Genomic DNA, 24,717 nt, shown 5'->3' on the forward strand with positions numbered 1-24,717 from the left:
AAATGAAGAGAAGAAATCATCAACGTTAACAGCATCTTTCAATATGCTTGACCAGGACCGTTCACTTCTCGTTGAGATACAGTAGTACCGAAGCCAGACTTGTCCCACTCGGGCTTCTGTTGTGACATCTCGCCCAGGAAGGGCCGCGAGACGTCATGCGTGCCGTGCACATCGGCGGTCCTGCGGCGCCGCACACAGCATCTATTTGGTAAAACATGTCAGCGATGACAATATTCATGATTATCTCATTGGTTTCAGGACTTACGTGATCAGGGCACCAATAACAACAAGCAATGCGCCGCCAATGCCTGCGCACAAGCCGATAACGAGTTTCTTATTCGACTCCGACAAACCACTGTAGTCATTCTTCGCGGCATTGACTGCGCTTTGCACAGCATTGGTAGCGCTGGCTGATGATGTAGGCGGAACGTACGACTTTGGGCTGCCGCTAGATGCTTTGATCTGGTTATTTGCCGACCCGAATGTGGATGTCAAGGTCACCGCCCCTGTGGTATTGGGAAACGTCACGCTTGAGCCGATGGGCACCGACTTGTAGCAAGTCGAAGTCTTGACGGTCTGCTCTGTGCTTTGAAGCGAGACCGGGCAGTTCCTGGTTGACGACTTGCAAATCACATTGGTCACAGTGTAGACAGATGTGGCAGACCCCAGGGTAAGACTGGTGTCAGCACGATTGGCGAGCAGGGCCGGTTTGGGGCTCGTCGCCCCGGCGATTGAAGTCTGACTAGCGGTACCAGTCGAAGATGCCGTTGGGGCGGAAGCACACGCCGAGTAGAGTGTGGTATAGAAGACCTGGGTACTGGTGTTCGGGGTGGGTCCCCAAGTGTGTTTGTCAAGGTTGACGTAGGCGCCGGCGTCGGCACCGAGACCAAATTCGTACGTCTCAATGACAGGCAACAGGCAGTCTTCCGAATAATCAGTGTCACTTCTAGCCTTGAGTTCCGTGGACGTATCAGTGGGCGTGATGTTAGTTCTGAAGTGAGCAAGGTCTGCATAGACCTCGACGGAGGCTCCGGTACCAATACTGAAGATATCCAAGTCCTCGGTCATATTGAGACCGGCGGTGACCCCAAGGCGAAGGGTAGCGTCAAATACAACACCCGTTGTGTTCACGGTCACAGGTAGAAACTCAAATGTACCATCAGTGCTTCGAGGACCGGTCAGTATAGGCATGAGTGAGAGACGATCAACGTTGAACTTACAGGTCGATTGTCGACACGTCCGAGCCGAACATGGCAATATCCATGGCCAGGCCATCATCGAATGCAATGTGAACTCCAGTCGAGAGGTCAACTTCGGAATCTAGAGCTAATATGAGGTCAAGCGAGATGAAAATCCCTATCTCCTCTTTTCCGATTGCAATTCCGGCGGGCTGGTACCAGTCTTTGGGATACAACGGAATTTTGATCTCTTGGTCAGCATTGATGGCAACATCAAGCAGCATATAAAGCTCCAAGCCATCGAATTCGAGATGGACTGTTGTTTCTGGGATCTCCGTCAAGTTCATGTTGAAATCGACGTCAATGGTTGGGAAGGTGTAATTGTCCCAGTCAATGTCCGTATCATTGGACACTGGAAGATCATGTCAGCCCGGGGTCGATATAAATTGTGGTAGGGGTCAAGGTCCTTTGGAACAGAGCTCGACTCAAACGTGAACACAAACGTACAATCACCCGTGAAGAAGTTTTTCACGTCAGTGGCAGCCGTATCGGCAGCCTCTTCTGTTATGTTCACTGACCAAGCTTTGAATGTGTCCCAAGCTTCGGTCGAGATATTCTTGATATCTGACCCGAAATCGTCGACAAACTGTTCGAATGCTGCAGTGGCGTTGAAGTCACCGTCGATCACCAGGGTGGCATATGCAGTGCCTTTGACATAACAATCAACACATGATACTGTCACCATTCCGCTTCAAGTTCGAGGTCAGCAGGCCAGGTTCGGAGAACGGGAAACAGTCTCCAATAAGCGCATCTATACTTACAAACTGAACAGCTCTGCGTTACTCCAGCTCAAATTAAGAGAGCCATTCGTTTTATATGTGTTAACATCGGAATCGCGCTGTTGAATACCGGCAGCAATCCAATCTCGTTGCAGACGCTGCGCCACTGAAGTATCTTCAAAATGACGCCGAACCTCGAGGGCTTGATTTAGGGTTCTCGGAGCCTCTGTCAGGCCGTCGGCCGCAGCGCCGAGACTAAGCGCCGCGATGGCAGCGCGTGCAGGTGAGAGCAGACGAGAGGGCATAGTGACGATGTTCATGAAAGGGGAGACGAATACATAGAAGTTATTGAATGTATGCAAGCTACAACGGCGTCGTATTCTCACAATGGGGAGGCAATGTGTGTCTGGACCTCACCAGTCTATATATCATAATCAGCACTCAGCGGTAGCCTCATGGGTGCTTCATATCAGTATCTCTAGAGGTACGCAACCTTGTGTTCAGTTTGTAGAGGTGGGCTCTTTGTTCGAGGTCATGCACAATATCGGAGCTAAAGCTAATCCTGGCTCATTGATATGCATGTTGGTTATCAAAGTCGTGGCAGAGTTGTCGAAATGGCATGCAGCTGGGACCCCATTGGGCCAGGGATCTTGCAACAGCGTTGGTCGTATGTGTTCCTTAACCCCTCGGATTCCTGACCTTTCCGCTTCTGGACATCTATCACTTCAGCTGTACCCTTTCTGCAGTTTCATCCACCCATCTTTTTGAATCCTGCGATATACCGATAGTGATCTATCAACTGCAACTCATGTTGTGCGAAGCAATCCTAGTCATGTTCATACGGTGACCTGAAAATGGTTCAACAGCTTGAACAACCACTCTACCATACACTACCATGGATTCTATAATCAACAACATTATTAAGTACTTGAGGGTTCTACCCAAACTTTGTTTGAAGGTTGAATAGATGTGATGCCAGAACCTGCACACTTTTACAGTTCAATGTTATGGACACCAGGGCACATAAGATGAAGGGTAGAACAGCATTGACAATTCAGCCCTCATTTAGCTTTTGGTAAAGAATGAACGTTTGTTTCTGTGGCCCTAATGGGGACAAAATACCGATGCACGGCCGGATAACTGCGATATTACGGGCATAATTCCGGGGATGGGACAAGGCTGCGTGGCTTTGGTCCAAAAATACTTGTTGGGGGCGATGATCCGGCAGTGCCACATCCTGTAGGAATTCTTGTTTAGTCACGGAACCGCATTATCGGTATCGCAATCGCGATCCTCACGCGGTGCTCTATCAACCCGCCCCACCAATTGTCCAAATACATGCTCCTATCTGTCTACACCTGTCGACACTTTTGTGGCTTCTCATCCACGCGCAGCCCATCAGATACCGCTTCGCCACCATCAATCTCGGCCTTTCTGAAATCATAGCGAAGTGTTCAGTCAGCCGCATAGTCGCCGTACTGTTCCCTTCATCTTTTTTTTTTTCTTTTCTTTTTTTTTCCCCGTGTGAAGGGCTTGCTGTTGAAACGCATATCCTGACTGAGAATCCATTGAGCCTACCTTTGGGGCACTTAGTGCGAGAAATGTTCCCGGTGTGCATGAAGTGATTACTTACCTAGAAGGGAGAATGAAATATCTATCCCGCACCTGCATTCTTGCATCTGTGGAATTACCTTATTGAAGTTTAGACTCAATATGGGCTAGTTGTTATGGCCAGTGGACATGCCCCCGTTTTGAATATGTATCTCTCTGCCCCTCTCTCTCTATTCTGCATAATTCGTTAGGCTGAGAGGTGCTTAAGCTAAAGATCGGCCCGGAGTTTGCTCGAGTACAATGATACCGATTCATGTTAAACTTCACTTATGTCCAGGATTTTGGCAATTATTTGAGGATCAATAAAATCAATATCAAGCAATGTGCCTTTCACACCCTTTCCTGTGAGTTTAGAACGCAAGATTTTTAGCCCCTTATTAGTACCAATCAGATTTAAGCAACGACCAAGGCCATCGCGAGGTGCAACGGACTCTGCCCTTCGCCTTGTGACAAAATCAGCTAGTTATTTCATTTGGCGTTGCGACTCCGCGCTTGACACCATGCCAAATTCTCGATATGATTCATAATACTGACTTCTCACAAGGTTGGCTTTCAGTCATAGGAGCTTTAACTGAACATCGCACACGGCTGTGTGCGTAATCTCTACCGCGAAGCACATGGTTTTGACGGAGGTGGGAGAGCTTTGATGCTCTTAGGTAGTTGCGTGTGGATCGTCGGCCCCAGTAGTTCTATTGTCTTTTGTGATGGATGCAAATGAACCAATCTTGGGTGAGAATCGTAAGCAAGGCTTGGAAAGAATGAGACTATGGAGGCTCCCTTCATCAACGTCCAATATTAGGGCAATTATGGGAAAGTTTGACACGGCCACGACAACTCTAATGGACTAAATCTGATGACCTACCCACATGGGTCAACCGTAATGCTCCTGATATACAATAAGCATCACACCCATTCGCGAACTGTGTTGTTAAACCCAAGGAAAAAGGGGGGGGGGGGTGCGCGGGACCTGGCAAGGCTGCAGTGACTTAGACGAGGCTACCGTAGCAAATTTTGGTATGGGGCAATGCGAGCCAAAAAGAATGCAAGCGAAAATGGAGAGTGACCGGAGAGATTACGATCGACCACAAGTTGCAAACTCCCTTGTTTCCAAAAGCTATAAAATCAATCCATGGTCGCGCGACAATCGCGAGACGATCAACTCTTGCCTACCGTATCGGGCCACGTGAGCAGGAGACCAGGTCACGTCAGAGCTGCAGTAGTTTGCATTGGCGCCGCACGATCTACTGCGCAATGCCTGAGCCATCTGTTTTGGCTGGTGTCCGTCAGCAACTCAATGGTCGCTGCAGGACAACGTGGTGCGGTGCGAAGGGCGGAAATGTCGTGACATGATGACGGGAGAGAGTGATATCGGAGTCACTAAGCTTGAGACTATCATATTGCACCGCCGCCGCAAAAGATCTGATGCACAACACGTCAAGGCCTGGAGCAATCGATAACAATTGTCATCACATGGCAGCTGAGAAGAAGTATCTCTACCATGTCTAAGCCGCTAGGTTAAGGCGAAAGCGAGCTAAGAGATACCTCCTTCAGCAAGAATTGCTGATATCGTCTGATAAGGGATGGTCAACACTAAGATGCCGCATCACCACCCATCCCCCCTGGCTCCGCTCTCACCAGGCCTCTCTCATTCGACTCATACTGACAAGGAAAAAGGATGGCTTCATAGATGATTCTGTAATTCGAATCTGGTCCATAAATCAGTCTGTCATCAAGCATGCCTAGAACACTGGCTACAGTTGATTACGCCCATCCGATCAAATCTTGAGACTGGTCATCAGACGCTGGACCGCCTTGCGGTCTGCTGACAACAAGTCTTCTCATCTGCTCAGAGGTTAAGAACGTGATCGCGAGACAAAGGAAGGAAACTTTGCAACAGACTCGTGGGTCTGCTGACCTAAGAACCCTGCAACATGTCAGCGGAAACATTTCGAACACTCAGGTGAACGCATCTGTTTTGTTTCTAAGACCATGGTTGTCCAAACCTGATACAAGAGAGTGGGAGAAGCCCAGAGAACAATCCAAGTTGTGACGGCCTACCACCCAACCCCTGTCTGGAGCAGCGCCCCCCTCCCCAACCCCGCAGTCCGCCCTGATCAAGTAGCCCCAGTACAAAAAGCCCCCACTGGATACTAACTTGTAGCGAGCAAACTTTCCCCTAGCTGCCGCACCTCAAGTATACCGTCATTCTGCTGCTCTCCACCTCTCTCTGTTCACCTCGGCCCCTCCCCGACCTTTCTTCTCTCCAACGTCATACGACCGGCAAACTACCAAACATTGTACAACCTCACAACAAGTCGCCTTCAGATACTTGCGAAGATGGCAGCCGTCGAAGATACCAGTCCTGTTTCTCATTCGCCACCACCACCTAATGTCAAACGCCCCAAGGGAATTCTCAAAAACTCGTTCCAGCGCTCGCCTCCCATCTCGCCTAACGCGACCAGCAGCTTCCCACAGGCCGCCGTCAACAGCGCATCTCCCGAACCTTCTGCGTCCGAGAAGGAGGTCACTATCGAGAACACCAAGATCAATGCAGGCCACCGGCGCTCTTCCTCGACCGCAGGCAGCCGCCCAGGCGGCGCTCGACGCCTGAGTTCCCGAACGCCCTCCGTCGCTGACCCCAATGAGGAGGCTGACCCTCGCATCAAGTGGGACGAGGCCAACCTGTACCTGACCGAGCAGGAGCGCACGAGTACCATGAAGATCACGGAGCCCAAGACGCCGTACGCGAAGCACTACGACCCTGCCGAGGACCCCAGCGATGACGAGCAGCACACGGGCAGCGCCGGCGGAGCTGGTTCCAAGGACAAGACAACAAGGGGCCAGAATGAGGACGAAATCCCCGTCATGTCTCTCGGTGAGCCTGAAGAGGCCGTTCCCGAGATCCCGCTCGACGAGGTGGAGCTGGCCAATAATAAGCGCAAGCACAGTGGCAGCGGCAGTCGCGTGCATGTCGTCGATGACGAGGAGCAGGCGGGGCTTTCGCCGGAGGAGCGCGAGAAGCACCGTCGCTTTGAGGAGATGAGGAAGAAACACTACGAGATGAAAGAGGTCACCCAGTTCCTGGGCCACCCCGAGGATCTCGATGAGCTGGTTGACGAGGAGGATGGGGACGACCAGGAGGGGAACGGAAGTGCCGTGCCCCCCGTGCCTCCACTGCCGGCTGGAGTTAATGGCAGGTCTGCTTAGGATGCTTTGGGTTTCGTGGAAACAGTTGAAGAAATCGGATGGCAGCAACAGGGCACATCCGTGAGGCTACGGAATCAGCGTTATTGTCTTTAGGAATCAATTATCTGAGGTCACCTTTGCGGCGAAAAGGCGGATTGGCGTCACCTGATTGGGAAGATGGCCTTTGTGTGTATTGCTTTTGGGGTCGGACGAGAATACGATGCAATCGCATGCACTTACACCTTGCGCACTACACAACGGGACTCCGAAGGGCAGCAGAAAAATACCTGTCGTCGTTGCGAGGCTAGTGTTCTACACAGGAACCTCTTCGACTTGAGTCTTCTGAATTTTATGGGGTCTAAGTGCTTCACCGCTATCAAGTATCGGCTCGGCCATTGAAGTGATCGCGATGCAATGAGGCCAAGTGCCAACAGCCATGAATGTTACCCTGCCGTCTACGTACATGCCCAGGGCGCGCAGAAGATTCTATCTACTCAGTAGCAGCAGTCCTTGCGAGACTGCTGTTTCTTGTGCGGCGAATTCTCGACAAGGAGCCTGTCTAATGTATGATGTGCCATGAAGGGTCTGCACTGCATATATGTATGCCTTTCTCGCGCTGAGTGTCCTCATAACAACCCCTTTCTCGCCAACTCAACCTTTCGAGCCGCCTCTCCTTCTTTGAAACCCCCCTTGGACACACAGACCCGCTGTCCGTCCGCAAGCTCAAACTTGTCCTCGTGACTAGGCCACGCGCAGGGGCAATGGTGTGGGAAGTGGACGCAGGCGAGGGTGTCGGGGCATAGGTAATTGCTACAGTACGCTGTATTCCGGTTCAATGTCAGCACAGGACGGAATTTCTATAGAGAAGGGATGGGAACCCACCTCTGTCGACTTGTGACCTGTAGAATGAAGCATCTGAGGGGACGTTCTGCTGCTGCTGGTGTTGCTGCTGGCCGCCGCCGCCACCACCGAACATTTGCTCGAAGAAGTTGAACTGTGCGCTCGCGAGCCCCAGGAGGGCGAAGAGAACCGAGAGGGAAAGAGGGGAATGCATTTTAGACAACCGTGTTGGAAGATGAACAGGGGGAAGAGAGCAATTCCGTGACGTCGAGTTGCGAGAAGACACAAAGTAATCGTTTTATAGCGTAATAAGAAACCGCCAAGTCATCCGTCCCCTGCCAGGAGCAACTTGGCCAAATCCACAGCACCGCTGGACTCGCACCCAAGCTCTTATCATTATCGCACTCGCTGACTCAGCCAGCCAATGCTAGAGCAACGACATTTTTCGCGAAGCTCGTCATGAACAATAAGTAGCATCACGCGCAGCGCCTTTTTCGAAGAGGGAGCTCGCAACACACCTCAACCCACGATGCGGCTCCCCCAATTACAGCGGCCACTGCAGGCTGCTGTCATCAGCGGCGGATGCAGACCAGTCCTGGCGACATTCACATTGCCAATACGACCCGCAATACCTTCGTTACCGATCCCGACACGATCAGCAGATGGGAATGGGGTTGTCGAGGGGAGGAGATATGCCAGTGTCAAGTCGCAGGGAGCGTACAGGATACCGAACAAGAAGACACTACCGAAGAAGCTGGGCGCAAAGAAGACTGGTGGTATGTTGTAGCAGCCACCACCACCAACACCACCACCGCATACATGCGCACATTTCAATCACATACGACACACATTTGTATTTAAGCTGACAGTACCACTCCTTCTTACCTTACAGACCAGTATGTTATCCCCGGCAATATCATTTTCAAGCAGCGCGGCACGATCTGGCACCCAGGCGAGAATGCCCTCCGCGGACGCGACCACACAATTCACGCCACAGCGGCGGGCTACGTAAAGTACTACCGCGACCCAGAGCTGCATCCGGACCGCCAGTATATCGGCGTCGCTTTTAACAAGGAGGACACGCTTCCGTATCCGAAAAACGAGCCGAGACGCAGGAAACTGGGCATGGTCGCCCACGTGCGCAAGCCCTCGCAGGGGCCTAGTGAGGCGATGTCGCCCAGTGGCATCCCCACTCGCGTGCTACGCAAGGGCGGCCTGTACAACATCGAAAAGCTCGAGAAGAGTCTGTGGTCGAAGGACAAGAAGAGGGAGCTGGCTGAGGCGCATCAGGCTGCCACTGCGACCAATGTGAAGAAGGAGGAACAAAACTCACCATCGTCCTCTTCAGTCGCAGCAGGGGCCGGCGACGCGCCAGTCTCTGCAGACACTTTCGCGGCTCAGGCAACCGCAGCTCAGGGGGCTGTACAGAAGCGTACGCGCGGCAAGAAGACGAAGTTTGTCCAGCCCCTTGCTTTCATCCAGAAGCGCTGGCTCGAGCGCCGGCGCACCAAGGTGCTGCACCTTAACCCGCGCAATTACGCATACTCGGAAAGCAACGCGGCCATCGGACGGCTGGTGAGCAGGACAATGTACACGGCGCCGTGGAAACTTGGTGGGCGGAAGGCCAGGTTCCGGGCGAAGAGGCAGAGGAGGGAGGAGAGGATCAAGCAGATCAAGGCAGATAGGGAACTGGTCAAGGCGGAGAAGGAGAAGGAGAAGATTGCGGAGGAGCGGAAGAGGGCGGCGAAGCTGGCGAAGCAACGCGCTCGCGGTGCTGGCAAGGCAGAGAAGAGCGTGCCAGCCGAGGGGGAGAAGGTTGTGGCCGCGAAGGAGGCGAATGCTACAGAGACGGAGAAACCCATTGACGCATAGGCAGGGAATGCTGTATAAAACTTTATGTATGTGCATCAATACAAAACATTTGAAAGCTGCGCGCTATTGTCAAGCGAGGTCTCAGTCGGTACGGGCCCGGTGTTCTTCGTCTTGTCCCGCAGGTTGCAGGGCCATTACTTTGTACCTATTGCGATATATATAGAAATACGTGTATGCGGTGGCGTGTGATCATCCTGCCGATGTCTTTTCTTTTTTCTTTCTCCGTCTGTCGCTCCACCGTCTATAACAATCTAAATAGACTCCTTTGTTGCCTCAGCCTTCTCGAGCGGATCATCAGCTGCAGATGTGACCTCTGGGTCATCCCCGCCGGCGTCGCCAATAGCCTCGTCCAAGGCCTCCTCTCCTTTGAATCCTTCAGTGGCAGCAGGCCCACTTTCTTTCTTTGCCTCGGCATGCTCAAGAGCATCGCCGGCCGCGGTAGTGGCTTCGGCGGTATCTGTTTTCAAGTGCCACCTCTCAGCGCATGTATTTTTACGTTTGGTGTTTGGGGGGGGGGGGGGAAATAAGGTAGTATTATACCAGTCTGGTATGGATCTGGCTTACCTTCGCTTGGAGACATGTTTTCTGGTTCCTTGGAGTGACTGATAATTTTTTTTGTTTTCGCGATAGAAGAGAGCAGTGTGGATGATGAGAGCGTCTGTCCAAGCGCCACGCCACAGTGGCAGTGCGCGTCGCCCTAATTGTTCATTTTGACAACAATACACCAAGTCATGCCCACAGTAAGACACACACACACACATACACACATCCTTCGCGCCCTTCATGCACCCGCTGTCAAATCTAATAAGGAAACCTTGCTTTCTGGTCGTGGGTAGTGGTTGCAGTGACGTCAAGGCGCGGTGCTAGCAGACACGCATCCAGGGGTTCGATTGGTGAAGTGAAGCCCATGTGCGCGACTAGAGTGAGAGAAGGTGCGGTGGCTTGCAGGGTCATTACATAAATATACTATGTACGAGACACAGGAGAATAAACCATCGCCGACATGCCTTTTACGCCACGGGTCTTCATCTGCTGCGGTCAACCTCTCGCGGCCGGGACCTAGTCCCGGGCGAGACCGGACATTAGGCGACGGAGGATCGGATGGTCGGGAGACAAGAAAAGGGTGGGGGAGGATGATTGATATGCAAATAAGGCTTAGTACGATGGCAGAAGTGGTCTATTGCAAATGAATTGTCGTTTCCAAGAGCTATCACCGGTCACCTACGCGCATCGCTGGCATTCCGATCCCTCCACCTTTTGAGACTTAAATCAAGCATCGAGACCATGACCTTCTATTCCTTATTTTTTCACACTCTTTCTAGCTGGTTTATTTTTGGAAGAGATTATCTTGGCTATGGACCTTCCGCCGACAGAAACATCGACGGAGATGTCAACCTCAACCGAACAATTCAGCCACCAACAGGAGCCCAGGCTTGACTCTACATCACGGTCACGGCCTCATCCGAGCCGTCGACGAGACAAACCGCAACTCTCTTGTAATCTCTGCCGTCGGCGCAAGTGAGTCCAGTGCCCTGCTTATAGAAATTCTCGTTCAAGCTGATACGTGTTGCTCTCGAATTCGAGGTTGTGATGTGATCGCCAGCAGCCTTCTTGTACTGGATGCCTCCTACGGGGCCACCTCTGTATCTACGCTGAGAATAATGGAGTATCGGTCCCCTCCTCACAGCCCGCTCGTGCCATTCCCAGCCTGCATGACCGCATCGTCCACCTTGAGCTGCTGGTCAAATCCCTTGCACCTGCGACTGCGGTAACTCTGGAACATCAGCCCAAGCTGGACAACTCGAGCCCAAACTCTATCTTGTCTCCAATTTCAAGTCTCTTCTCGAACAATTCCAGCACCAGGCCGTACCAGAGGGCAAGTCAGTCCACAACACCCGTCAGTGGGTTGTCTGATGCTGGTAGCATGAGGTTCAGTGGTGCAGGAGCTTACTATATCGTAAGCGACCATTGGGCTGCAATCCTGGACAGCATTGCAGACTTGAAGGCTCACTTTGACCGCGAGGAGGATATTAGACTGGTCACTACTCTACCAGAAGCCTCAAGGTATCAAGATGCTTCCAATGACGGCTTGGGCAGCCGTGATATGAAGCATGCATTGCTCTTATATGGGTGTCCTAGGCCCAACTCAGGGGCTGATATCTTGACTTCTTTGCCACCCAGGCCTGTTGTGGATAGGTATATCTCGCGGTTTTTTAGCCGTGTGGATTTGGTAGCCACTTGTCTGTGAACCCTGTACTCTACCAGAGGATATCTGGACAACAAACTGACACTGGAATTTATGATCTAATTAGCTGCTGCCCACGGGCCAACCTTCCTGCGTGAGGTAAGGGCTAATTACCAGCGCAGCCAGATTCATCACAAGGCTGACAAAGAGAAAAACAGTATGAAATGTTCTGGACTGACCCAGAAGGCACTCCCATCATGTGGCTCGGTCTCCTATTCAGCATGATGTGCCTGGCTCTTCTGGCCTCGGACTCATCTGATGCCAGCCCTGGCGTGGAGACATACCAGCAGCAAACGCATCAGATCGGCTTATATCGCTTGAGAGTTGTGCAGTGTTTGGTACTGGGCGAGTATACCAACCCAAGCCCCTATGTGCTGGAGACGATGCACAACTACGTCTATATCGAATTCATCATGCGGTCCGACGCCTATGAGGACATCTGGTTCCTTCACGGTCTCACAGTCAGCCTTGCTCGACGCATGGGCTACCACCGTGACCCGCGCCACTTTCCACATATATCACCGCTGCAGGGAGAAATGCGACGTAGATTGTGGTCTACAGTGTTGCTGAGTGATATCCTCATTTCGGGTCAGATGGGAATGCCGTGCATGATATGTGATGAGCAATACGACACGACTGAGCCTCGTAATCTGAACGACGCCGACCTAAATGACGATACAAAGGAGCTGCCCGCAGGCCGACCGGAGACCGAGATTACCACAACGCTTGGGCTCATAGCAAGACGAAGACTGTTGACTGTTTTGAGCACCATCTCCACCTTGACGGCGGCTGTCAAGCCACATAGCTACAAAGAAACCTTGCGTATCGATGCAGCGCTGAACGAGGCAGAAGCGAGTCTCCCACAACCACTCAGGATGAGATCCATGGCCGCCAGCGTAATGGATACCGCCCAAACCATAATCTCCCGCATCTTTCTCCGTCATCTCTACTACAAAGGCCAGATCATGCTTCATCGGGGCTATCTCTTTCTACAATCAGAATTGTCCCCACCAGATACCATAGCAATCGAACCATACGCCTACTCACGCCAAATTTGTGTCAATGCCTCACTCGGCTGTCTGGAACTTCAAGATATCCTGGACAAGGAAGCCTGTCCTGGTGGTCAGCTGCACACAATGCGGTGGCGGGTGACATCGATCTTGAACCATCATTTTCTGACGGCTACGATGATTCTGTGCTCGTTACTGTATCGGCGACAGACGCTGGGTCGGGAGGAAGACATCCTCGCAGCCTTGCGAAGGTCGAGGATGATCTGGATGCGGAGGAGTGCCATTTCGTGTGAGGCCAAGAAGGCTGCGGAGACGGTTAGCATCGTATTGGCGAGAGCCGGGGAGGGTCGTGGGGCCATTTTTGGTAGTAGCGAGGAACAGGTCGTGCCGGACTTTCTACCGCTCTCTGTAGCAATGGGTGATGATTCTGTGTCTCCATTTGGCATAGAGCACATCTCTTCATATATGGATGGTCCTAGTGGCGGTACGTATTTCGTCACTACCTATCACTCACCTACTAACGAAGCTCCTTATATCTTGCTGACCGCGTTCCAGCTAACCTATGGTCACCTAATGCCCGGGAAATCTCCACACTTTTTGGACATGCTACTGAACCTCCTAGAGTCGAGCTTGACCGCGACGAATCTCTACCTAGTGGGTTTTAACAATATAGAGTGGTAATGATCCCACTGCCTGCATTGTCAGTCACTCTCAATCTCGTTGACAGGAAATTTGAGATGAAAATCCGATCCTGTCCCGCGTAGCTACATACCGTTGACACCGCCTTTCTATACATACGTTCTAGGCAATCAATGATCAATAAACTCATGAGCTTTTCGACGAAATATTCTTTCATCCGCTAGGAATGCGGTTTGTTTTGTCGCTTGGGGTCGGGAGCATGGCTTATCAATCAGATGCTGAAAGATGGCAACAAACATGGAAATTCTTTGGCCTACAATCCAAACTCGCATCCTTCTCATGACATCGTGGCCAACTGAATACCTGGTTACATGAGATATTACAGCCCATATTGTTTAACCGTGGCTACCCCGCAACATCACTCCCTCCAGACGCCTAAATCTCTTGCCTCTTCAATTTTCCCAAGATACCATGCTGTCTATAGAAATAGGAGCTTTCTTTCCAATACTGGCCAGGATCCAGCAACTCCATCTAATTATATGTTAGAATGTAATGAAAATTCCTTGTCCACAATGTTCTCGAAGGCAAACCTACCTTGTAGTTCAGAAATAAAGCGGGTACGATCTTTTTGATCTCCATGATGGCGATGAATTTCCCAGCACAAACTCGCCGACCAGCACCAAACTGCAGTAGCTTGTTAGTACGGGAGAGTTTTACAAGTTCATTTAGAAAAAGAACACCTCGTACCGTCATAATACAGTCCGTAAGCTTCCGCCGCGCGGCCTCACTATCAGCCATGAAGCGTTCAGGCCGCCAGGTCTCGACGTCGTCGCCAAAAGTCGGCTTGTGGCGGTTGACGACATACGGGTTCATGCCAACGCAGGTGCCCTCTGGCACGAAGTGGCCATGTAGAATGACACCTCCCTTGGGAACGATGCGCTCGAATGGCAGGCAAAAGGGTGGGTGCAGGCGGGATGCCTCGTGGAAGCATGCATCAAGGTACGGCAAGTCTTTGACCTCGTTCCACTTGGGATATGGCTTGGAGAGCCCGGTGGAGGCATCCGCCGCGCGGAGCTCCTCTAGCAGCTTGGAGAGGCTCTCCGGGTTTGCGAGAAGCTGATAGACCAGCTCGCGCAGCACGGCAGAGACCGAGTCCGATCCCGCGATAACGTTGGAGTAGGTCCAGGTCCGACACGCCCTGGGTATCAAACCTCTTATCAGCTGCGGTCAAGTACATAAGATGCATAGCGTTGGACCGACTCACCAGTCTGGTAGTTCCTCATGTTCTCGTTGGATGCGAATGAAATATGACAGGAAGTCGCTCTTGCTACCGTCTTTCCTTTCTGCAGCCAAACCATTCCTCGTCCGCTCATCCACATTCTGGGACACGACACGAAGGATTGGTGCAGCTACTTGATTCTTCAGCACATCCGCCAGGGGACTCTTGTAAAGGATTCTATCTGCGAGGGGCCATTGCGTCATCTAAATCGAGGAATCAGTGTCTTCCGGTATCATCATTGTTTTCAAGGGCTATTTAGTCAAGCGTACTGGCCCAATACTCAGATTAAAGTCCCAAGCCCCGGCCATGAGACCATTTATATCTTCGCCAGTCTCAAGGAATCCATAGCGTTTCGAGAATGTCATGGTGCCCATGAGATCGTAGGCCCAGAATTGAAGCCAACGTCCGATGTCCAGAGGGGCACCAGTCTTGGCAAACCGGCGGTCTAGTTGCTCGAAGAAAATCCCAGTTACGTCATCAACAAAAGGCTCAAAGGTGAGAAGGTGTGAAGTAGAATAGAGGCTGGAAATGGGCGTCCGAAGCTTCTTATGCATAGCCTCGTCCTGGGTTGTGAATACAGCAGGCATAGCACCGCCCTTAATATAAGGCATGATCCCTCGATAGAAGAGACTCTGCTCTGTCAATTAACATTTTATTCCCGTCAAGGAAGGCTCAGGGGCTTCTACTTGCCTTGATGAAACCAGGCCGCATAGGATACAGCTCCGGTATGGCCACAGGATCACTCAGCGAAATCATGTTTGGCCCGAGTCGAACAAACTCGCCATACTTTTTGTGAAGATCAAGATGAATGGTCTCGGCCTTTTTGGTAAAGACCCAAGACATCCTCTGAGCATCGGTGAATTTTGCCCAAAATGGGCCTGGCATATCGCGAAGCCTCCAGTATGATGCAAGCACACTGAATAGAACATAAATTGTGATCAATCCGCCAATGACCGCGGCATCGATGGGCAACCGCCCTATCACTTCACCAGATGCTGCCATGATCTTGTTCGTGTCTTGACTGACTTCCTAATGGGTTGTTGAAGCCTGTTGCGACACAAAATGACGAAGTGACCATGTGACGATGACAAATTGGCAGCTGACTGTCCAGGTGATGAGACCCAATAGGTTCAAATATAATAATAAAATGACCTAAGAGCAAGAGACAAACAGAACATACAGCTCAACGCTCTTCTAAAGTTTTTTACTGAAGAAATGAACTCTTCAAGCCGTAACGACCGCCATCGTCTGGTTATGTCCAGCAATTCCACAGCTTTTCATCAATCCATGCTTATTATAGCTACCACGGTACGTATATAGCGTGATTACCACGGCTTAATGATAGTACTAATGCAAGGAGAAATGTGAAAGGCAGATAGATCGGTGCAAAGGTAAAGTTTCCTTCCCTGCCCGAGCATAAAATACTCCGTACCGTCCTAGGGGACATCCCCCGAGAAAGATGATTAGTTATTTTATATGTCCTGTCAATCCCCACTTGACACTTCGCGTTGTTCTTTGGTCCGTATTTATGTCCGGACGCTATGCTTGATGCTCTCATAACTATGTGTTGTTCGTATACAGTCAATTGGCTCTTCCAAGTACAAAGTGCTTCCAGTAGTCATTTGAATAAGAGATCTGTACAACAGCTTCAAATGGTATCAATTTATCTTTCTCATATACTATCCGTCCAAGACTAATGTGTGGGAATATTGTCTTTCTTTCTCTTTGTTTCCTTCTTGTTCTGATCGAATACGCAATGCTTAGGTGCAGCTCTGCACGCTTGGCTTGCCTCAAGCTGGACTTAAACTGACCTCTAGTCCGTGTAGTAAGGTGTTTCCTCGTTGTGACTCTATTTGTCAAAAGGAGAAACATATACTCCGAGGAGCAGAGAGACCTGAAAGTCCGAAATGTGCATGACTTCCAGCCCCAGGCTTCCTCTTGGATTTTCTTACGTGGGATCCAAGACTTTGGCGGACCTATAAACTCTCGTAGCGTCGAGTTGGTTCCTTCATGTCGCGTTCCTTTGGATGATTTGCCCTTTTTGGCCCCCTCCGCATTCCCCCGGCCAGCACTACCTTCTTACCTCCAGAGGCTGACCAGAGATTATTCCAGGCTGGTATTGTGTCCATTGCTCCTCGAGACCACGCACCATGGTTGGCTCTACACTCCAAAGGTCGAGGCTGAGAGATTGGGCTGTGGCTACTTCATCACGTTGGGTCGTGTCATGCTCTCTCACACTTTCTGTCCGTTCACGGCTCACTGAGCTGCTTACGTGGCCGAGGCTGAGAAAATTTCCGTCCATGTTCAGGTCGGCCTGAGTACTGCCTCCTATGCCTAGCGGGATCCAACATCGATGATTGGACAGGGGATTGAAACGTAATCTCTGATCACAGGATGAGGCACTGGCACCCTCCAATCCTTGGTCTCACGATAGTGTTGGGACTACACAACGCCCCTTTCGCAGTTTCTACCCTACCGAGTGAAGAGGATTCGGCATTCCCGAGTTCGTGACCTGAATTCAGAATGCGTGGCTATGGCTAGATTGATCATTTGAGGGTGTCATGGAATTGTTGGTCACATGTTATGGCAATGATATTAGGACCAATTTTCGCCCCAGGCCTGTGCGGTCTCATGTATAGATAGCAAATATCCCAGTTTGAAGTATTGAAAGAGATGCAATGTTTACATTATGGGACCTTTGGAGAAAGCTCCTGTGAAGTCCGAACTTAGTTACCAGCTTCGTTGTCACATCGTGCCATATCCGCTGGATCGATCACAGAAAATGACTCGACTCAACACACTCGGTTTTGCACTTGCGTTCGCAACAGCTGCCTGCGCCGCACCTAGTTTCGACCCGTCCTCATATTCATCAGGGGATGTTGTCAAAGTCGACGTGGCCGTTATTGGAGGCGGCGCAACAGGCACTTATGCCGGTATATCACTATCTGACATGGGACATAGCGTCGTCGTTGTGGAAAAGCTAGGGTTGCTGGGAGGCCATACCAATACGTATGTCGATGCTGGGACGGGCATTGCAATCGATTACGGCGTTCAGCGATATCAAAATGAGGCCAACACGCTAGATTTCTTCAGCCGCCTGAACGTGACGCCTTCCGATGATTTTCCTGTTTCGGCTTACAACACAACCATCTATGCGGATTTCTCATCGTCCAAAGTCTTGGATTTCACGCCGGGCACTAACTTCACGGGCTGGCTCGAACAGTGCTACAAGTACCCCTGGATGCAATACACAAGCGACATCCCTCCTCCTGTTCCAGAGGACTTGTATCTGTCCATGGACAAGTTCATCACCAAATACGACCTTGGTGACATTGTATACGAGCTCTTCACCATCTGGGGGGCACCAATACTGAACACCCCTTCCTTTGGAGTCTTGGTAGACGCTGGTCTGGCGGAACTGACTTCAAGCTCAACTAATCGAATTGTTGGCGGCAACGACAAGATCTACGAATCGGCTCTCGACGTGCTAGGCTCGAGCGTCCTCCTGAACTCGACTGTCATAGCAGCCAAACGAGGCAGTACCGCAGATGAAGCCACCTATCTGGTGGTATCCACGCCAACCGGCTTGAAGCTGATTCAGGCCTCGCGTCTGCTCATCACAATCCCAACGACCAAGACCAACATGGCTCCTTTCGCTCCGGATACCAAAGAAGAGCAAGTATTCACAGACTTTGAAGTCAGTGGTTACTATACAGGCCTCGTGCGGTTTTCAGAGGCGGTGCTACCTGCAGCAACTGCATACGAGAATGCAGACCCCAATGCAGAGTATTATCTACCACAGCCGCCAGCCCTTATTAGCTTTGCACCCACGGCGGTTGAAAACCTATACACGTACAGGGCTTACTCGACCAACGTACTGTCTGACAGCGATGCCCAGACTGAGACCTTGGACCTCATCAACACATTCGTCACTGGTCTCACCGGGAAGACTGCAGACATCGAGCTCGCTGCTTTCAACAGCCACTCGCCCTTCCGCCCAAGCCTGACATCAGAAGCCATCAAGGGCGGTTACTGGGGCAAGATGTATGGCCTTCAGGGATATCGCAACACGTGGTATACTGGGGCTCAATTTCTACCCGGCTCGAGCCAGCTGTGGAACTACACGGCTACATTGCTGCCAGACATCGTCGCAAATCTGTGAGGGGGTTTAGTTTGATAATAGATTGTAAGGCTTCAAGATTGGTTAGAATACATAGAACGTATATAGTGTGAGTTGCAGTTCATCGAAAATTTCAGTAGCTATACCGAAACTTCTTACTTTATTATTGGCTCTGAGAGCGCGCAATGTTGTATTGTGGTTGACTACGCTTAAATCTGTTTAATGTTCTAAGAAACCTTTCACTTCACCTCTGTTGAAATGGAGTATGGAACTCTTGAAGTATCGACACGGCCTATCATTATCAGCACCTACAACGTGAGCAGAATCCAACAAAACAATCTGCAGAAGTATGGAGAAAAGGTAATCGTGTGGTCAATGGCTCGCTAATTATGTGAATTCTAGTCCGTCTTCATCCCGTCTACCTGCCGGGTCAATTCTCTCTTCTACTGCTTTCCGGCTTCAACCAAAGCAAAAATTTCGACAAATCATATCACTGGATGTGCAGCAAGGAGCAATCATCGAAGACCCTGCAACCACGAAGAGCGCGATTGTACGATTGTGTTCTGACTTGATATGTGATTGTGTACATTTACACTCAGCAAAACTTAAATTGTCTCTGGCATAAAATCCACAGTTTTACTGTCCGGCTTCCAGCAACTTCTTGTACTCGGCTTGTGCGTCCTTCACCATCTGGCCTTCGTCATAGTGCCAAATCTTGTGCGAGCGCCATCTCAGCTCGGCCAGACATTTGTCCCAGTCTGTCATAGTCGGTGGGTACCGCCACTCAAGGAGTTGACCGACCACACGACTGCTGCTACAAATAAAGTGAGCGCGCTCAATGCGAATGTTCGTATAGGCTTGAAGAGCTGCTCGGATAGCAGCTCCCCGGCCAGCTCTGAGGCCGGCATCTACGCCCACACCCTTATTCACATCAGCCAACAAGTCTGCAAGTACGAGGCAGTCCTCAATGCCTGTGCCAGCACCGGCACCGTGGTGAGGACTCATGGCGTGTGCGGCGTCGCCGGCGATTGCAACGCGGCCCTTGGAAAAAGTAGGCGACGGGTTGTCCACGCTGTCGAAGATCCCCCACTTGACGAGTCCAGTGTCTCCTGTATACTCAACCACCTTTTGAATCAGGCGGCTAATTGGCGCGCGGTGGTGTTGGAAGGCTTTGATGATCGTGTCGGCGTCGGCAGGCGCCGTGAGACTGTCCTTGTCCGGCCACTCTCCTGGATCGAGCACGAAAGCCACGACGTTGATCATCTTGCCGAGACCGATGGGCACGCTGCCGATGTAGCTATTCTGACCCATATGCATGTGCCGGTTGTGCGCTTTATATTCTCCCAATGCCGCAGCTGCCATATCCATTGGCAGGGCACACCGGACAGCATACTGATGGTTGTATGACGGCTCAGCTGCCGGGTGGTTGCCCAGCATCAGCTTTCGGATGCGTGACTTGATTCCATCGCAGCCGACGACTATCATTTCTTAGCAAACGGAGGATTATGAATCTTTCCAGTACAGATGGCAACAACATACCGACATCTGCCTCGGCAGTGGTCCCGTCTTTGAACCTGAGTATCGTCTTCTTGTTATCTCCCTGATCAACAACAGTGTCTATGTTCTTGCTGAACACGATCACATCTTTCGGGATCAACTTGAGAAGTTCTTCCAGGAAATGTGCGCGAACACATCCTTCGAATCCTCGGTAGCCTGTGTAGAGCTGGAAACGGAGAGGCTCCTCATCACTTTCGTCGCCTTCGTGGTTGTAAGCATCCACGTATTTGAGCCAGTCATTTGGGTCGTTCGGGTCGCCGTTCGCAGTGGCAACCTTTCTTTCGGCCTCGAGAGCCCCAGGATGCAACAGAGCAAGGGCTTCCTTAGTATCTTGCATGGTGTTAATCCTCGTTGCTCTGCCTCGTGGACGCTGTCAAGACGAAGACAAGACTTACTGGGCTGTCGCGGTCTGTTAGCTAATCTGGTACTTTATATTGGGACATGGAAAAATTCCGGGGGGAATATTCTCACAGTGAAGCCTATTCCAGCCCCAATCGGGCGGAAAGAGGATGTCTTTTCGTAGACCTTTACTCGAACGTTACGATACACAAGACCGGCTGCCAAGGCCAGGCCAATGATGCCACCGCCAACAATGGCAACCTCAAGAGGTTCTTCTTTTGAAACTATACCGGGCATATTCTTCCGGGTAGACCACAAGGTAATTGAGGAATAATACTTGTTCTGCGATCAAGCTCGAGCTTCTCGTTCACACCGCCGTTGTAGACTGCATGTGTATATTATCAATTGAGATTACAATCCACTTCTTGAAATAGTGGTACAGTAACTGATATAGGATCGTAATGATACGAATTGTCCAAGAACAGGGACTCAGCAATACCGGCATTAATATCTGTATCCAAATCGGCGAGTTTTCGTGAATGCTCCGTCTGGATCTTCTGTTCACAAATCCGGAGTATTTGTGCACCCGACTGCTGGCTCATGTTCAGCACCGGCGGCTCCTCCCTACCGGTTCCCAAAATCTGTGGCTTCATGCCGAGAAACCATTTACTTATATATAGATAAAAAATGATCGTATGATGCGATGATTGCCTGATGATCACGTTGTATGTCTTTTCCTCATCCTCTAAACCCCAGTCACATCCTCCTCACCATGGCCGACTACTCAGACTTCTCCCGCTACCAAGACATTTTTGGGCAGCTTCGCCTTCTCAAAAGCTATACTCATTTCCTGCTATGTTTTAAACTCCCGGAAGGCGCAACTCCGGATTCCATTGCTCAAGACCTGAAATTGGCAGTTCTCAAAGTGACGAAGACGTTTCCATGGATGACAGGCAAGGTTATCAACGAGGGCAGCGGGCCTGGAAACTCTGGGTTGTTCAAGATTGAGCACTGCCCACGCTGGGAAGAGCCAAACAGCATTCTACGTGTCAAAAACTGCTCGAACGAATGCGTGTCATTTGATGAGATCGTGGCTGCCAAAGGCCCCATCGATGCCTTCGATCCGGACGTGCTGACGCCATGCGTGTCCTTCCCCCAGAGCTACCAGGAGACCGAGGACGACCCTGCAGCTGTGCTCGCGCTTCAAGCAAACTTCATTAGTGGCGGCCTCCTTCTCGATGTCGCGGCTCAGCACAACATCATGCCCGGCAGCGGCATACTCCAGTTCTTGAAGCTACTGTCCAAGGCTTTGAATGGCGAGGAATTCACACAGCTAGAGATTGAGCAAGGAAATCGCGACCGCCGTAACATGATCCGCCTTCTCGGCCCTGATGAGCAGTCTGTCGATTTGAGTCGCTATGATCGACCATCTCTGCTCAATATTGCTATTCCGGCTGTGCCAGCGCCGTTTGGCCGCTGGTGCCAATTCCGCTTCTCAGCCAAGAGCTTATCCGCCCTTAAGAATACAGCCAGCGATGCGACCAAGTTCGTGCCGCCCGTCACATTTGTGTCATCGAATGACACTCTGACGGCCTTCTTCTGGAAGCGTTTGGTGGCGCTGCGACTGGCGCGCTCGCCCCAATCCGCCGCCACCGCCTCCAAGTTCGTGCGCGCTGTCGATGTTCGCAGCACTGTGGGCGTTCCAGTAGAATACATGGGACACATGGTCTATAATACCTTCTCGAGGCAAACATTTTCCGAGGTCGCTGAGCAACCGCTGGCAACGCTGGCCAGTCTCATGCGGAAGAATCTTGCGGAGGACATCAACGAGCACGCCGTGCGAAGCTTTGTGACTCGGCTGGCCAACACGCCTGACAAGACGAAGATCATGTACGGGGGAGAAATGACGCCGAACGATGTGGCCTTCACCTCTATCGCGCAATCTGACCTCTACAATGTGTCATTTGGCAAGCTGGGCAAGATCTCGTTGTTGCGCAGGCCCAAGTTCATTCCCCGCGCAACGACTGCGATGATGTTTCCAAAAACATTGGATGGGTTTACAGACTTTCTCGTTTGTTTGAATGATCAGGACTTGGCCGACCTGAAGGCGGATGCTGATTGGAATGCGTATGCCGAACTGATCGACAGAGATTGAAGTATTAGAATTTGTCCGAGACTGTATGAGAAAAGATATAGAAATCCAAAAAAGTCGAATGTGGCCTCGATATTCACAAAAGCGAGAGTTGTCATATACATCACCTAAACATTCCATACTGAACGTGATTGGACTTTTGGTTACCCTCTACTTGATAAATTAAGTACTTAGGCGTCGTGATCTGTGGCCAACAAACTGCTACGTGATCCGTATGTCTCTCTCCATCCAGGTTGTGGTTTCTTTTTCTCGCCAAGTTAAATGGTCTATTGCTCAGAGAAGCTTCTCATCGACTTCCAAATAGTTCCATGCGCCCAATACTCCAGTCTGCCTAGCAAGACTCATGATCTCGCCAACAACAGCAATTACATCACATGTCTTGATTGGCACACGGTGATCTCCATTCCACTCCACCAGCCTCGTGGTAGCCCCATCACAGTATCTCTCATACAATCTTCGATGACAGTTGATGCCAGGATCCTGCAAGCCATGTACATGTAAGGTCGGAATGTGCAACGTATGCTCTCCTTTGTCGTTGACATCGCTGTAGCCACTGTCCACGCCGCTCAGGGCCGACGTATCAGGAAGGCTGGAACGGCTGAGGAACTCGGGATCCATCGCAACAAGGGGTCCTCTTCCGGCCAGGAGCACCCCAAAACGAAAGCACATAGCGTTCGTGCCCTGTGCTAGTCCCATCTCAGGTTCTTTTTTCTTCCTCATCATGCGAACTTGCTGCCGATATAGCATCGATGCAGCCATCTTGGCTCCCTGACTGAAGCCAAGCAGCGCAACCACTTCGCCAGTGGCCCCGAGAGCGTCATCCTGCTCTATAGCCAGCTGGATGGATTTTTCTATGGCCGCAGTGGCGGCTGCCGCATCCATTTCGGGATGATCATCTGTCCATCGCAACCAGCGACGAAAAGGGCCCCAGCCGTTGTAGACGGACAGAACGCAAGGGCCGGCTTGTGACAGGAATGGTGCATCGACGAACACAAAGCGGAAGTGGGTTCCCAGAATAACTGTGATGGATCGGCATTGTGCGCGGAAAACCCGGGCGTTTGAACCGCCGCCGTGCAGGCAGAGGATGCGTGGGAGGCGAAGTTGTTCCGAATCGCACGAGACCGTCATGGTGTCGGTGCAGTTTTGCGCTTTCCACGAAGATCAAATTCAAAAGTATTGTTCAAGTAGAAGCTCGAGTGATAGGGGAACCACATTTGCAAAAGGCAACCTGGCTTTCCGCCGCTTTGAGACGCAGAGAGGGCTCTGTCCTCTGGCGCCATAAGGCTGCGGCCGACTTAGACGAGGCGCCAAGCCCCTTTCTTTGGTAGCCTTGAGCTTGGCGATCACATCAACGTCTCTTTACGGTTGCACCATCTCTGACCAAGCTTCTCTTTTTTTCTTTTCTTTTCTTTTTTTTTGTGAGAAAAAAAAAAAAAAAAAAAAAAAAGGAAAACAGACATCACTGTCGCAATGTTACGCCGAGCCCATGTTTAGTGTTCTACCTGTCCAATCTAATAAAACATTAACACAAATCTGTACCAACCAACTTGGATCGGAGTGTGCGATGACCTCTGCCATCCTTTGTCTACTAAGCTACTGAGATACTCCAGCCAGTATCACGGTATGGAATGTAGATAGTGATCGAATCATGTTGATAAGCGAAGAGGCGCAAGGCTGTCCAGTAAGCAAGAAGCGACGTATCAGTCGGAGTAATACGGCCTCTTCGGCTATGGCTGTTTCCCATAAGCCACTTTTCAATACAAACCCTGAAATTGTCCATATTATCGCGACAAGTGGCTAGATAAGGGGGGAAAACAATGCCTGGGGGCCTGATTGACTGGATGGGATGACAATGCATGTGGAGATACGTTGGGGAGTTACTGTTTTGCCGAGCTTGCAGTAGGCTGGTA

General features: G+C 51.0%; 9 protein-coding genes across 9 annotated transcripts; 5 read left to right on the plus strand and 4 right to left on the minus strand.

The window, feature by feature from the left end:
* Positions 1 to 5,858: 5,858 nt before the first annotated feature.
* M406DRAFT_354710 (uncharacterized protein) lies at positions 5,859 to 7,119 on the plus strand. The gene has a single exon (XM_040922981.1). The coding sequence runs from the start codon at positions 5,906 to 5,908 to the stop codon at positions 6,773 to 6,775; it is 870 nt and encodes a 289-aa protein (XP_040782109.1). The 5' UTR covers positions 5,859 to 5,905; the 3' UTR covers positions 6,776 to 7,119.
* A 261-nt stretch (positions 7,120 to 7,380) lies between these two features.
* Positions 7,381 to 7,808, minus strand: M406DRAFT_32669 (uncharacterized protein; the record flags this gene model as incomplete). The annotated part of the gene is made up of 2 exons (XM_040920119.1): positions 7,381 to 7,574; positions 7,637 to 7,808. 2 exons carry the CDS (start codon positions 7,806 to 7,808, stop codon positions 7,381 to 7,383), a joined length of 366 nt encoding a protein of 121 aa, XP_040782110.1.
* A 294-nt stretch (positions 7,809 to 8,102) lies between these two features.
* Positions 8,103 to 9,518, plus strand: M406DRAFT_320658 (uncharacterized protein). The gene is made up of 2 exons (XM_040919416.1): positions 8,103 to 8,370; positions 8,487 to 9,518. Exons 1-2 carry the CDS (start codon positions 8,124 to 8,126, stop codon positions 9,464 to 9,466), a joined length of 1,227 nt encoding a protein of 408 aa, XP_040782111.1. The 5' UTR covers positions 8,103 to 8,123; the 3' UTR covers positions 9,467 to 9,518.
* A 1,839-nt stretch (positions 9,519 to 11,357) lies between these two features.
* Positions 11,358 to 13,402, plus strand: M406DRAFT_245254 (uncharacterized protein; the record flags this gene model as incomplete). Its single annotated transcript, XM_040916315.1, has 3 exons — positions 11,358 to 11,706; positions 11,779 to 11,810; positions 11,870 to 13,402. Coding segments are annotated over 3 exons (1,914 nt in total), but the record flags the coding sequence as incomplete, so codon positions are not given.
* Positions 13,403 to 13,795: 393 nt separating this feature from the next.
* M406DRAFT_248036 (cytochrome P450) lies at positions 13,796 to 15,641 on the minus strand (the record flags this gene model as incomplete). The annotated part of the gene is made up of 6 exons (XM_040916500.1): positions 13,796 to 13,891; positions 13,955 to 14,044; positions 14,108 to 14,558; positions 14,625 to 14,842; positions 14,909 to 15,276; positions 15,326 to 15,641. The coding sequence occupies 6 exons, from the start codon at positions 15,639 to 15,641 to the stop codon at positions 13,796 to 13,798; spliced, it is 1,539 nt and encodes a 512-aa protein (XP_040782113.1).
* A 1,687-nt stretch (positions 15,642 to 17,328) lies between these two features.
* M406DRAFT_59906 (uncharacterized protein) lies at positions 17,329 to 18,801 on the plus strand (the record flags this gene model as incomplete). The annotated part of the gene is given in 4 exon segments (XM_040924657.1): positions 17,329 to 17,456; positions 17,487 to 17,973; positions 17,984 to 17,987; positions 18,068 to 18,801. The coding sequence occupies 4 exon segments, from the start codon at positions 17,329 to 17,331 to the stop codon at positions 18,799 to 18,801; spliced, it is 1,353 nt and encodes a 450-aa protein (XP_040782114.1).
* Positions 18,802 to 19,395: 594 nt separating this feature from the next.
* Positions 19,396 to 20,952, minus strand: M406DRAFT_35453 (uncharacterized protein; the record flags this gene model as incomplete). Its single annotated transcript, XM_040922946.1, has 3 exons — positions 19,396 to 20,237; positions 20,299 to 20,638; positions 20,788 to 20,952. The coding sequence occupies 3 exons, from the start codon at positions 20,950 to 20,952 to the stop codon at positions 19,396 to 19,398; spliced, it is 1,347 nt and encodes a 448-aa protein (XP_040782115.1).
* Positions 20,953 to 21,427: 475 nt separating this feature from the next.
* M406DRAFT_248474 (uncharacterized protein) lies at positions 21,428 to 22,810 on the plus strand (the record flags this gene model as incomplete). Its single annotated transcript, XM_040916532.1, has 1 exon — positions 21,428 to 22,810. One exon carries the CDS (start codon positions 21,428 to 21,430, stop codon positions 22,808 to 22,810), a length of 1,383 nt encoding a protein of 460 aa, XP_040782116.1.
* Positions 22,811 to 23,080: 270 nt separating this feature from the next.
* On the minus strand, positions 23,081 to 23,935 carry M406DRAFT_336663 (uncharacterized protein; the record flags this gene model as incomplete). Its single annotated transcript, XM_040921172.1, has 1 exon — positions 23,081 to 23,935. One exon carries the CDS (start codon positions 23,933 to 23,935, stop codon positions 23,081 to 23,083), a length of 855 nt encoding a protein of 284 aa, XP_040782117.1.
* Between the last annotated feature and the right edge of the window lie 782 nt (positions 23,936 to 24,717).

Source organism: Cryphonectria parasitica (genome assembly GCF_011745365.1).
Source record: "Cryphonectria parasitica EP155 unplaced genomic scaffold M406scaffold_1, whole genome shotgun sequence".
Classification (NCBI taxonomy): Eukaryota; Fungi; Ascomycota; class Sordariomycetes; order Diaporthales; family Cryphonectriaceae; genus Cryphonectria; species Cryphonectria parasitica.

Coding starts and splice junctions, on each gene's coding strand:
- M406DRAFT_354710 (XM_040922981.1), top strand. CDS start 5,906: ATGGCAGCCGTCGAAGATACCAGTCCTGTTTCTCATTCGCCACCACCA.
- M406DRAFT_320658 (XM_040919416.1), top strand. CDS start 8,124: ATGCGGCTCCCCCAATTACAGCGGCCACTGCAGGCTGCTGTCATCAGC. Junction 8,371..8,486: donor GGGCGCAAAGAAGACTGGTG/GTATGTTGTAGC, acceptor CTTACCTTACAG/ACCAGTATGTTATCCCCGGC.